At 37.2% G+C, this 13,808-nt stretch overlaps 1 protein-coding gene across 6 annotated transcripts in view; it reads left to right on the top strand.

Moving 5' to 3' along the window:
• LOC120629110 ((E3-independent) E2 ubiquitin-conjugating enzyme) overlaps nucleotides 1-13,808 on the top strand; it is a 34,688-nt gene that overhangs the window by 7,011 nt on the left and 13,869 nt on the right. For 2 of the 6 annotated variants that reach the window (XM_039897885.1, XM_039897881.1), the window contains exons 6-18: nucleotides 189-331; nucleotides 893-1,068; nucleotides 2,122-2,259; nucleotides 2,750-2,957; nucleotides 4,008-4,133; nucleotides 5,209-5,309; nucleotides 6,043-6,178; nucleotides 8,181-8,267; nucleotides 9,093-9,249; nucleotides 10,209-10,393; nucleotides 11,053-11,142; nucleotides 12,340-12,552; nucleotides 13,489-13,591. In XM_039897885.1, the coding sequence (XP_039753819.1) occupies nucleotides 189-331; nucleotides 893-1,068; nucleotides 2,122-2,259; nucleotides 2,750-2,957; nucleotides 4,008-4,133; nucleotides 5,209-5,309; nucleotides 6,043-6,178; nucleotides 8,181-8,267; nucleotides 9,093-9,249; nucleotides 10,209-10,393; nucleotides 11,053-11,142; nucleotides 12,340-12,552; nucleotides 13,489-13,591 (1,863 nt within the window). The remainder of the gene's footprint in view (nucleotides 1-188; nucleotides 332-892; nucleotides 1,069-2,121; nucleotides 2,260-2,749; nucleotides 2,958-4,007; nucleotides 4,134-5,208; nucleotides 5,310-6,042; nucleotides 6,179-8,180; nucleotides 8,268-9,092; nucleotides 9,250-10,208; nucleotides 10,394-11,052; nucleotides 11,143-12,339; nucleotides 12,553-13,488; nucleotides 13,592-13,808) is intronic. The other 4 variants (XM_039897886.1, XM_039897884.1, XM_039897882.1 and 1 more) reach the window with 4 other exon arrangements.

Genomic DNA, 13,808 nt, shown 5'->3' with positions numbered 1-13,808 from the left:
TTCGACTTCACTTTGGGGGGGGGGCAGAGTTCGAATCCCGAGGAAGGATTCTCAAATGTGTTTGAAGTCCACCAATCTGCACTGGGCCAGCCAATGTAAAATTTAATCTTAATAACCTAAACCAATACAAATGATCAAATTTTTGAATTTTTTTTTTTTTTTGAATAATACTTGTAATTTCTTTGAAGGTAAATACTACAGGAATATTCGTAAACAAACCCGACCGATCAAGAAATCTTCCAAGACTGATACTAACTCTTCGGAACAAATACCCTCGCGACCCAAAAAGCGGGCTTCGTCGCATAGAAAAGTTAAAGTTGCTGAAGTAAACGTGAGTTTAAAATTACTTTTTGTTAACCCTATCAGTGACAAGTTTGAACTTATTTGCACAGTATACTATAAAAGCATCAAGTAAAAAATTTGTTTTTAGTGACACTACCACCGGTTCCGAAAGCAGATTCCACTGAGGAGAAGAAATTCAGCAGTTTCTCTTTTCCAACATCAACATGTAAAATATTTTTTCTATCTTGCGAGAGATAAGAGCGGAGCTGGGTTTCTAGAGATATATTATGTTTATTGAGGATTTTTTAATAATAAATAATATTAATAAAACTTTTTAATATATATATATATTATATATATAAATAATAATTTTTACGAAACTACAAATATTGCCATCTAGTCCCAAAGAAATCGGAGCTTTTATTATGGGTACTAAAACGACTGGTGAATATATTTATATTCAGTTGTGGTAATCGAATCCACTGCGCCAATCGACCTTTTTATAACCTCTCTAAAGATATAAGAAGTTTAATGAATACTAGATATGATAAATGGAGCTAGCCAATCATTTTTTTTTTTAATTATACATTGCTATAATAATTGTACACAGAATGAAATGGACGTAGACGGTCGAGAGTACAAACTGGAATCTCTTGACGATGCTCTACGGGAAGTCGCGAACTGTCCCAGCATCAAGATCGAAGCAACTGGTGACGGGTCATTACCCCTTGTTAGTAGTAGCCAAGAGGATACTGCTACTGAGGAGAAGAACGACTCTGGTATCAGGTAAGGATCAACATTTTTAGTACATACGTTTGAATATTTGAGAAAATAACCTAAATAACAAAAAGTGAAACGAGCGAGCGGAAACCCCCTTGTTGGTTGAGCAGCAGCGATTCCCATATAAATTAAATTTGATAAACAATACCTGAAAGGATGTGATTCTGACGAATAAACCTTTTTTTTTTTAAAAAGAAAACGTACGCCATTTAACTAACGTATTACAATAAGATCATAGGTTTAATACTTAATAACAATTATTGTTGTGTATAAATCGCCCATTGCGTTGGATGTATGCAGTTGTATTCACGATAAGAACTTATCGCCCCATTATTTATTTTTTGTACTACAAGTTAGCCCTTGATTGCATTCTAACCTGTTGGGTAATGATGGTTCTGTGATGGTTCAGTCTAAGATGGTAGCGGGCTAACCTGTTTGGAGTATGTGAATTGTGTACAACCTAACCCCTTATCGGGTTTTACATTGTCAACGGTTCAGTAGGCGCATACAGAGTATGCACATGCATTAAGCGGGCAGATGATATGAAATAGAAAAAAAATCGAGTACGAGTTTTCAAAAAGTTAAGGGTAGACATTGTACCAGTTATAAAAAGCCAATCCTTAAGTTTTTAAACTAGTACTGCACAGACAGCAGGGCTAGCACAGGCAGGGGACAAAAGGTATATCCCCCGATTATATGCCCTGACAAGGGATATAATTAACGTGTCCACCGGCTAAAGCACAGGAACATGAAATAGGAGAAGTTTACCCGCGTATATTATTTGGATATTATTTCCATTTGTTCGTCAATGCTATGAGAGTTTATAAAGCTGTAGGAGAAAATAAATTTTTATCCTTGCCCGGGGGAGATAATTGTCTCCTGCATATGCTAGCCATGCTGGAGATTTTCTCCATTTAGCATCAGTCCGCTTAGTGAATACCCTGGTATGCACGCCACTGCTGAACGATTATGAAAACATGTGCGGTTTAGCTTCGGATGGGTGTTGCAAATGTATTCGGCGTTGTAGTATTTAAATAACTAAAGGACGTTGTACTAAAGTGGGCTAAGTAAATCCCACACACGCAGCCCGGAGCCGGCGCGGGAGGAGGGTGCCCTTAACGGCGAGCGAGCTGACCCCAACGACGATGACTCGGACAACTGGGAGAACACCAGCAGTGACGGAAGCGACACTGACAGGTGAGCCTCTTAAGTTCTATGTACCAAACTACCTTAGGATCATAACCAGAGTAGGAAGAGTAAAGTTAGGGCTTATTAAATGCCTGTACATAGTCTGTATCCGGCGAGCGAGCTGACCCCAGCGACGATGACTCTGAATCCTGGGAGAAAACCAGTAGCGATGGAAGGGATACTGACCGGTTAGCTTCTTAATTTCTATGTACACAAGTTAAGGAAAACCTGCTGCGTTTTTTACGCAGTGACAACCACAACATCAGGCGGTTTGCATTTCATGGCAAATTGTGGAGTCACTGATTACTATGGCATCAGCAAAATTGTTATGGTACTAGATTATAATAACGCTATTCCAATTATATTTTTATCTTGTAAGCTATGTTTATTACAAATCAAATCAAGTATGTTTGATGTTAAAGAACAAACAAACTCATATTTATTGAAAGTTTTCCACCAGTTTGTTACTATACCAATAACCTGATGTTGTCATACGCAGCGGTGCTACATGGTCATCCCGATGCTCCTCTGCGGCATCAGGGTCTGGAAGAGGTGCTAGATCTCCCCAGCTGGCTGTGAGGCTGCTTCGGGGCAAGAGGTTAAAGAGAGCCGCCAGGAGAGCACCCCCCGCGCCCCCGCCAAGACGCTGTGACCGTGTCGTGGTCGAAACGCTCCATACCACCAGCCGGGCCAACGTCGTGTGGCAGGTGGGATATCATCCGCATAAAAGCCTCTCCGAACAGTAGGATCTGTCCATAATAGACGGCCGAGTGGCGCAGTGGGCAGCAACCCTGCTTTCTGAGTCCAAGGTCGTGGGTTCCATTCCCACAGCCGGAAAATGTTTGTGTGATGAACATGAATGTTTTTCAGTGTCTGGGTGTTTATCTGTATATTATAAGTATTTATGTGTATTATATTCATAAAAAAATATTCATCAGCTATCTTAGTACCCATAACACAAGTTGTCGTAGTATATTCATATTTATTTATTATAATCACCACTCTGGGCAGACGGTTTGGTGATCGCAGTTGATGGCGGTAATATAAAGTACGCTGCTGCCCGATCTCAATTATATTCCCTTTTCTTAATCGCCTCGTACGATACCTGCGTAGGATATACTAAAAGTTAAACCTAGAAGGCTGTCTGCACTTATCGATGCTTTGTTTAAGTAATGAACTTGTGATTGTTTGCATTATTTACAAAAACTACTGATTACTCTAAAGATTCCCCCCTACAGGGCACAGGTCTCCTATTAGGGCTAGCACAGGCAGTAGACAAAAATTATATCCCCCAATTATATCACGTGACGGGATAAAATTAACGTGTCCACCTGCTAAAGCATGGGAACAGGGAATAGGAGAAGTTTAACCCCTTATATTATGGAAATTACGCTTAATTTGCTATACTCCGCGAACAGCTGGAGAATCTGTATGGTGTAATTTATAATTTCTGTAATCCGTATACTCAACACCAAACAGATCCTGGGCAATGTACCCTCTACGCATGTTTCGCTCCGAAAACGAGAGCATCCTCAGGAGATGTTGACTTTACAAGGGAGGATTACACATTAACCACAATTCCTAAGCAATTGTGGTTAATGTTATAGTTTATGAATAACTAAGTTATGGAAACTTACTTTGTTAAAATACACATTACTCTTATTCCCTTGAAAATCTAATAAATAAATTAATATTGATCTGTCTGATTAAATAAACGTTTTCTTGTGTATTTGCACTACAAATCTCTTAAAATGCAGGACGGAACCATAGAAATGGGCATCCCGTCAACACAACTGTATCCAATACACCATTTGGACGGGCAAGAATGCTTTCCGGGAGATTTCGTCATCAATGGAGCAGCTAATGTAGAAGAAAACCAACAAGTAAGTTCTATCGATAAAGGAAAGTACAACTTCTTACATAACTCTATTTCAAATCGCGTTTTATTTTAGAATAGCTGTTGACCGCGTTCGTTAACTATTTCTTTATGTGAGAGAAGTCAGGGGAGAAGTGAAGGAGATAGACATTTTCGTGTTCGTGAAAAAATCGACTTTAACCTTAAATCCGCTTTGGTAACTTAAAGTTTTGAGTTTTTTGTAGTACTAGAGCTTTTTTTTTAGTATTATATATATATATATATATGTATATAATATATATTATATATATATATATAATATATATATATTCAAATACAAAATTTAAAATTTCTTTATTCATGTAAGCCTATATCACAGGCACTTATGAAGCGTTCATACATATATGTTTACATAATTTGTAAGGGGATGGTGATTACTTCGTTCGCCAACTTTAACCTAAAGCTACGAGGGTTCCAAACGCGTCCTGGTCTAAGAAGAGCCCACAACAAACTTAGCCGGGTAAATTTTTTTTTTGTTATCACCATCTCACAGTAAATTTATATTAAGCTATGAAGCTAGAGCAATGAATATAATATATTTATATAGCCCTATAAAAAGCTTTAGTACTTTAAAAAATACTATCCCTATTAATATTATAAATGTCAATGTAAGTTTGTTTGTTACGCTTTTACGCAGAAACTACTTAACCGATCCTCATGAAACTGTGTTAACATATTCTTGGAAGTGTTAGAAGTAATATAGGATACTTTTTATCTCGACATTAAGCTCGGTTCCTTTGGGAGAGGGGACGAAAGTGTTTGAAGATTTTACACCACAACTCCGACAAATTATAACCGATTTAAATAATTATTTTTGTTAGGTTATAATATGTGTTTAATTTTGCCCAAGCTTTGGTTGGAGTGAGAGGACCGATCTCCTCAGCGGACAGCAGCAAACCCCTCATTTGAGGCTTAGCTATACTGATACTTTAATGCCCCATCAAAAAACAAAATCAAACGCATAGGAAGTCGCGGGCAACAGCTAGTAATCTGATAACCGGTTATTGAACTCCAAACATCCCAATGCCATTATCGTATTTCAGATGAAGCACAGGGAGTACGGAGTGGTCCAACGGGTAGATCACCACGGCCGCACGGCGATCGTTAACTGGTACCGGACCTACACTAGCACTGATGAGCCTGTGTGAGTTTACTTATACATTTTACTTTATCAAATATAGCTCAGCCTCACTTTCGGGGTGTCCGAGCTCGATACACGGCACGCCCCTTTAACTTACTCGAAGGAATGTGCTTTTAAAGCAATGAAATATAATAGAAAACACCATGACTTCATCCCTGAGAGTTCTCCATACATTTTTCTGAACATCCCTGAGAGTTCTCCATACATTTTTCTGAACATCCCTGAGAGTTCTCCATACATTTTTCTGAACATCCCTGAGAGTTCTCCATACATTTTTCTGAACATCCCTGAGAGTTCTCCATACATTTTTCTGAACATCCCTGAGAGTTCTCCATACATTTTTCTGAACATCCCTGAGAGTACTCCATAAATTTTTCTGAAAGGCGTGTGATGTTCTTTAATCTGCTAAAAAAGCCAGTGTGGTGGACTACGGTCTGAACCTTTCTCATTCGGGGACTCGTGCCCTGAATGAAATAGGTAAGTCGGCTAACACAATGCTAATAACACTGGAGAAAAAGAAGTGGTCTCTTGTTAATATCCCCGTGCTGGGCACACGCCATCTTTCATAAGAAAGAGAGAAAGAGCTTCAAGTGGTGCGCTTTGCATACGTGCACAAAAGCACTGGCTACCTAACATTTTTCTATATCTTGAATACGAGGATTTTTTCATTATTTCCTACCATGATCAAAAACTAATGCCAGAACTACTAGGTAAACCGTTTTATTTTATTTCCTAGGCCCCAATTGTTGTATGAAAGTGAGATGAGCGTGTACGATCTAAAGGACCATCCGGACTTCCAATACCGGCCGGGGACAGTCGTCATCAGGGTTGCCAACTTCACCGGTGAAGATGCCAACTGTACTGCTGGACAGGTAATATAATTTTAAGTAAGCCGTAATCAATGAAAAAACTCATAAAGAAGTCTAATGTCTGTTTTCATTAAACCTAAATGGAATGCTTTATTTATTTGTTTATAAGACACACCATTTGTTGTAACTACATTCATAAAAAAATTCAATAATGGGTTACAATTACAAATTCTGTCTAGTGCCATTACAATAATCATTATAGGTGTATACAGCATTATCGTTGTTATCTCTGGTAAAATTATAAAAAAATAAAAACTAAAATAAGTATTTAACTAAAAACTATTAAGAATAATAATGTAAATATTAATTAAGCTATTATAACAGATTAAAGTTAAAATTAAAATTTACAATTAAGACTATTTATATTTAATTCACATACAATTTTCTTTCTAAAACTATAATTAAGGCAATGTCTATTAAAAAAATGTAATGTAAGTTACGCGTTACAGCTTAAACTCCCTTTATACCCACATTTTCGGTTCAAATTTCGGTTTGATGTTTGGTTTTAGTTAGACACTTGTTTTACTAATTAAGCTGAATATAGTAGAATATATATGGTGATGGGATATTAAAGTATTCATAATAATAAAAAAACTTCATGCAAGCATTGGTCGCCACCAAAAACTGTAGCACTTTTCTTGCTGGAATAAAGTCAAAGTCAAATATTTCTTTATTCAATAGCAGTGGCGTTCCTAGGGTTTTGAATTTGAGCAAGCCCTACCTAACCTAAAGGACAAATTTAACTCGTCATGATCTCTAAGTCACCATTCTTGTTGTGCTAAATGACGAACCATATCAACAAATCTTTGAAAAACACTACGGTTAGGGTCAGCACGCGAATTATGATAAAGAAGTTTCTATGCAATGTTTGCCAAAATTAAAAAGTAATCATAGTAATCCCAAGTGTTTCTTTGAGTTCTGCTCTCTTTAATTCTTATGATGCCTGGTAATTTATGTCGTAACCAGCCGCGTTCCAACCATTATTTTCATTAGAAAAAAAATATGCAAAAATTTACCTGTTCGCCAATTATTTTTTGATTTCGCCCCAGAAACAATTTGCACACAAATTGAGCTCATATTTAACAATATAAAGAAACCATTAAAATGCACTATTCAACTCAAAAAAACAATAATAAACTCCTAACTAAGTAGTTACTAATCAATAATAATGAATCTGTCAAGTGTCAACTAGCTGTAACGCAAACAATAACATGCGTGAAGTTGTTTCGATTCGCTCGCTGGTCATCTTCACTAACTTCAACTCGCAATCTGGCATTTGATCTCCATACTAAATTATTAAAATAATCTAGATTGTCTCTGCTAAATACATTGAAATTTCTATGAGAGAGAGCAGTAAAATAAAAGCCCCATATAAGCAAATGAGTGTGAGCGAGACAAAGCGGGGCCTCCGATCGCGTACGAAGACACGCGAAGAGCGCGATAGTGATAGTACGGCGCGGCGCCGCGCCGTTCGGCTGGTTGCTACCACAGAGACTACCTGCCAGAGTAATGTAGTGCTTGCAGTAAAGTAGACAAAGAGTATATACATTATTAAGCAAAAGTTAAAACATTGTATTTATATCCTCATTGCTATCAAGTTTTAATTATTTTGTTAATTTCATTTCGGAATAGTCGAGAAAAATTTAAAAGAGATATATATTGTAACGCAAGCCCGGCTTTTTGGCTTGTATGGTAGTACCGCCACTGGCACATAGATGGTACTTTTGATGCGTACATTACATTTAAAATATGACATAGGAGTGAGTTGATGGCGATAAATAAATTCGTCAACTTAAAACGAAAGCTACGAGGGTTCCAAACGCGCCCTGGTCTAAGAAGAAGCCCACAACAAACTTAGCCGGTTGTTATTTTTTTAGTTATCACCATCATTTGTCATTTAAAAACTATTAAACTATTAATAAACTAAGCATCTTCCCGGTTGTATTATATAGGTGGCGTTATATGTGTTTCTCTTTCTTCTATAGTTATTGTATTTTTTCTCTAGGTCATAGACAACTTCCCAACTGGTCGTGTGAAAGTCTGGTGGGTCGATGGGCACACGAGTATGTGCTGGCCACAGGATCTTTATAAGGTACATGATATGCAACACCACACTACACTTCACTATGTTGAAATGATCATCGTCTTGCTTTTGTAAAACAGGTAATCCTGTAAATAGGTACCAAAAATCTTGTTTATGAAAAGTTTATGGTTTTCAAAGATATTTTACGTCACTAACGTTTGACACAGGTTCAATTTAATCCATCAATAATTCTTTAATCAAAAAGGCCTATCGCAAACGCTTTACATACCATTTTTTTTCTTTTTCATTATTGTGATGTGATTGTTTGTTATTTTAAAACTAAAGCTAAAGAGGTTCCAAACTTGCTTCTGTCTAAAAACTTAGTGGGTGTCAATGTTATTTTTCAATACTCAGAGAATTATACACGAAATATATTTTAATAAGTAAATAACCATGATTCTTGATAACAAGACAATATAAAACGTGATATATAGGTACGACCTGCCCGGCCAATAGTTTTATCTTTTATCCCAGCGCAAAAAGTATATCACTATGTACACAATTTACATTGCTGCACATGCATACAACTCTTTGGTTGATGGCTTGAAAGAACAGTAAATTAAAAAAAAACGAAAAGCATTAAAACATTGGTATGTGTGATGCAACTTTCCATAGACTTCTAATAAAAACTTTTAAAAAGAACATATCTTATCATACATATAGATATGTATACTCTATTTTTCTAACTTGTCTTATTATTTAAACAATCTGTTAATTACTTTATGGTGTGTTTGAAATATTTGAAATTTTATTATTTTAAAAGATTATTCACATGACAAATAAGAAGAAATGGAGTCTCGATGATCTTTGAAAATACATCGGACTTTTTCACAGGTAGGGGAGTACGACTCTGAGGACGGCGAGTTGTGGGGCTCTGATGGGTCGGGGTCGGAGGACTCGTGGGAGACTCAGAGCTCTGTCCCGGAGCCCCGCACCCCCGACGTGCTGCCCCCAGCCCGTTCGACTAGTGACGAGCAACCCCCAATGCCAGGTAACCAAGCTCTCACGAATCAGTTCGTCATATATAATAAATAAATAAATAAATATACTACGACAATACACACACTGCCATCTAGCCCCGAAGTAAGCGTAGCTTGTGTTATGTGTACTAAAATGACTGACGAATATTCTTATGAATAATATACATAAATAATTAGAATACAAACTCGCAGACAATGAAAAACTTTCATGCTCATCACACAAACATTTTCCAGTAGTGGGAATCGAACCCAAGGCCTTGGGCTGAGATAGCAGGGTCATTGCAAACTGCGCCAATCGGCCGTCAAATATATATAGTAGTGAGCTTTTTGAGCTTGTCTGAGGAAGTACTACCGTCATACTTATCTCTGCCGCCAAGCAGCATTGCTGTGTTCCGGTCTGAAGGGCGTGGCACGTGAGTTAATACGCCACAGGTTGACGGACACAGGTCGCGTTCCTTGCATGCCCTACATAGTGTTGCTTTGTGTAAATGCGATGGTTTTTCACTTACTATGTGCTTGGTCCATCAATCTCCTCTACTTGGTATAAAAACTGCTCCTTCTGTTTGTAAGCTGAGATCTTTTAAACTACGCAACAGATTTTAATGCAGTTTTCTGCACTAGATAGTGTGAATCAACAGAAAGGTTTGTATGTCGTCGGCATGCATAAAAAATGAAAAAATTATTTAATCATAAAAATGTTTTACAAAACATTGATCACTTGTTGGGACATCCTTTGAAGTAATTCAATTTAAATAACAAAAAAATACAGTTTGTGTGTGAGTGCGTGCGTGTGTGCAAAGTAGGGGTAGATTTTTTATGTCATTTTGTGAGCCACTTAAATTATCGTACTACGTAATATTACTAATCACCCTAAACTGCGTAACATTACTATTGCACCCGCGCGAAGCCGGAGAGTATCCCAGAGGTATCTGGTTATAACTTATAATAAAAAAAAACTCATTTTCCCCAGTATTCGCTAGCAGTCCTAGCGAGGAACAAGCCTTTGTTCCGGCGGAGAGTTCTCTCCCCAAGTTGTTGGAGCCCCGAGTGGCAGCGCATATCGAGCGGAGTCGACTGGCGATGCGCCGCCTCGAGGAGCTGTTCGCCAAACATCCCACGCTGCAGAGCCAGGAGGTAGGCTTTTGTTCAGATGAGGTTGGTTATATTATGTTTTTTTTTTTGTTTTTTATGAAGTCAAGGTAGCGCTTGACAGTGCGTCCGACAGATAGCCACGTAAAAAAGATCTCTGACCTGTGCAGAAAACAATTATTAGAATTTTATACATATGGGTGAAATTTTGTTATTAAACTAACAGCTTTTTTTTAAATATGAGGAAAAGGTTTATATAAAAAGAATATATAAGACACTTGACAATAATTCTAAAAGCGTCACATAAGAAGACTTCAAACATCGACCTGCGCTAAAGATTATTACTAAAACTGCATTGAAATACACACACTTTGATACACTTTGATAAATGCGTGCAATTTTATTACTTAAACCTGTTCTCTTTTATTGTGAGGACCAGGTAACACTTCATATTTACCTATGTTGCAGAGCCAGGAGTTGGGCTCAAGTTATTTTATATATTTAGGTTTTTTATTTAATTTATAATGAGGACAAGGTAGCGCTTCGCAGTGATTCTCAAGATTGCGTCACGTAAACATACCTCTGTCATTTAATTGCGCAGAAGATAGTAACTAGAACGTCATGCTAATGAGTGCTCGGGTATAATATAAGGTTTTGTTATTATTTGATTATTTTAATGGGATGTTAAGTAAGACTTAAGATATTTAATAGACAACTTCTTTCAGATAATGCGAAAATTGCTCAACTTATACAAAGACTGTCGATTTTTGGACCGATTAATGGGAACCACATTCTTTCATGAGGACCACTTTTTAGTGAGTATTGTATTCCAAGATATTCAATATTTATATAACTTCACTTCTCACTCTCGCTATGCGAGCGAATAGTATAATTGAAAATGAACATTTTTTTGGCCTTTCTAGTGCACATTCTTAGGTGCTGGCCACGGAAAAATTACAAAGCGCGAATCTTCTTGCGATTTTAATAAATGTACGGTTAGCAGCGTCGCCTGGCGCCGCTGCCACATCGCATGCTTGGTATATTTCAATTCATTTATTTCAGTCACTAACAAAGTTTGATCAAAGAATGCGAAAACCTTAAAAACAAATTTTGCATTTAAGGTTGAAGAGGGTCTTGAATTTAAGATGAAGGTCATGGATAGTAATAAAGCAATTCACAAAAACGTCAGAAGTTTAATTTCATATAAAAACCGAAATATTTGTTAGTTTTAATAAATTTGTTGGGAATTAATTTATTATGACCAAGTGTTATTATTAAAAACTTACCGTCTGCTTATGAGTGGTTCCCTGTGTGAAATCTATTGAATCTGTTTTACTTCATATAATTCCAACATAATTACTGAACCACTCATACATAAATTTTTTTTATGTTCTTTTCTCTGTGGTCGCTATTTTCTCTTTATATTCACAGTGGGCAGGGAACACACGTCAATATTTATATATTGTCAATATTATTGCGTGTATGCGGGGCGTAAGGAATTTGTTAATATTTATAGTAAATAATTAATTAATTCATTAAATATAAAAAAATATATATTATACGTACAATAGTCATATGCATACACAATATTTAAGTAGCTAAGGTGAACTCCCACCGCTTACTCAGCACCTATTTCACCATTTTCCTGGCACCTTAAGTTTAGCATTTCAAAGAGACAAAGGTCAGCAAGCACTGAAAGACCCATGAGCACATACCCATACAAAAATATAGGAGTGATTTGACACTTGGACTAGGCTAACTTTGGCGCAGTTTGTACCGACCCTGCTTTCCGAGTCCAATGCCGTGGGTTCGATTCCCACAACTGGAAAATGTTTGTGTGATGAACATGAAAGTTTTTCAGTTGCTGGGTGTTTATCTGTATATTATATGTATTTTTGTATAATAGTCATAAAAAAATATTCATTAGTTATCTTAGTACCCATAACACAAGCTACACACAACAATGTGTGTATTGTAGCAATATATTTATTTATTATTATTATTACTTTCAGGGTTTACTAGAACGCGTACGTGAACGCGGTGCGAGCACGCCACGTGCGGGCGAGAGACGCGTGCACGAACAACTGGCACGGCTATTCGCACCGACCGAAACCGACGAACCCCCAACCGATCCACCCCTGGAAGAAGTCCTAGATACAATAATGGTGGATGAGAAGCCGGTTAAACCCATCATAGCTGCCAATGTTACTGTGGAACCTATGGAAGTAAGTTACTGCACACGGGTATCGCCATCATGATCAACTGAATCTACGAAATATAAAAAGACGCTAGCAAGGAACACTGCTGTGAACATCAACATTTTATAATTCAATATATATTATTCTATCTTGTTAGAGATGACAGCGGGGCTGGCTGTTTCCATGCAACGTTGCTTATTAGCAAATTCATGATTTTACTCATGATTGCTGCAATAGTTGGTCCTTAAAATATAATACTTTGTAATTGTTGCACGCCCAAAGAAGCAATATACATTGGGACTTCATACATGTAATTCTATCCAACCTGACCTGTAATATGCAATAAATGAATTTGAATTTGAATACTGAAAGCTAAGCTAGAAGTCGTGATAGTCTATTGGCTAGGGCTTGTGTAACTTGAAGTGGGCGTTTTAAGCAACTAAATATCACTTGATTTAACGGTGAAGGAAATATGTCCTAAAACCTTTTCACTACGGAAGTAGACCCATGGGCCAGTTGATATATAGACAGCCGGTCGGCGCAATGGGCAGCGACTCGCTTTCTGCGTCCAAGCCCGTGGGTTCGATTCCCACAAATGTTTGTGTGATTAACATTAATGTTTTTCGGTTTCTGGATTTTTATCTGTATAAGTATTACGTGTGTTATATTCATAAAAATATTAATTAGTCATCTTAGTACCCCTAACACAAGCTACGCTTACTTTGGGGCTAGATGGCGATGTGTGCATTGTTGTAGTATATTTATTATTATATGATGATATAGCCGTGTGGTGACGACAGATCAGAATACAGATGTCGCCATCTCTCCTCAGCCCGGGGGTGCTGCACGAGGGGGCTAAGGGAACATATGTGTAGCAGGATATTTTGTGCAACTACTACAATGTACGGTCGTACTGTTATGACAAACCCTCCACGTTTCACACGTACTTTTTCCATTTTCTAGGTAGAAAGCGACTCACCAAAGAAATCCCTCTTTTTAAACATCGAACCTGTACAGCCGTCAAGTTCGACCAATATTGCTCAAGATAATGCTACAGGAGAAAATGGTAAGATCTAATTAATCAATAATTTATTTACAAGTCAAAATTTCAACACATCAATATGAAGATCACACAGTAAAATGAAGAAAATAATCGTAGTGCCTGACGCTAAAAGTCTCGTGTGTATAATCCTTTATTTCTGACAAATAGTCTGTTGTATGAACTCTCTTAGTTTTTGAAACACAAAGGATATATTGTATACATATATGTGCATTTAAAAAAA

Source organism: Pararge aegeria, chromosome 14 (assembly GCF_905163445.1).
Source record: "Pararge aegeria chromosome 14, ilParAegt1.1, whole genome shotgun sequence".
Classification (NCBI taxonomy): Eukaryota; Metazoa; Arthropoda; class Insecta; order Lepidoptera; family Nymphalidae; genus Pararge; species Pararge aegeria.
This window is presented reverse-complemented; position numbering and strand designations above follow the sequence as displayed.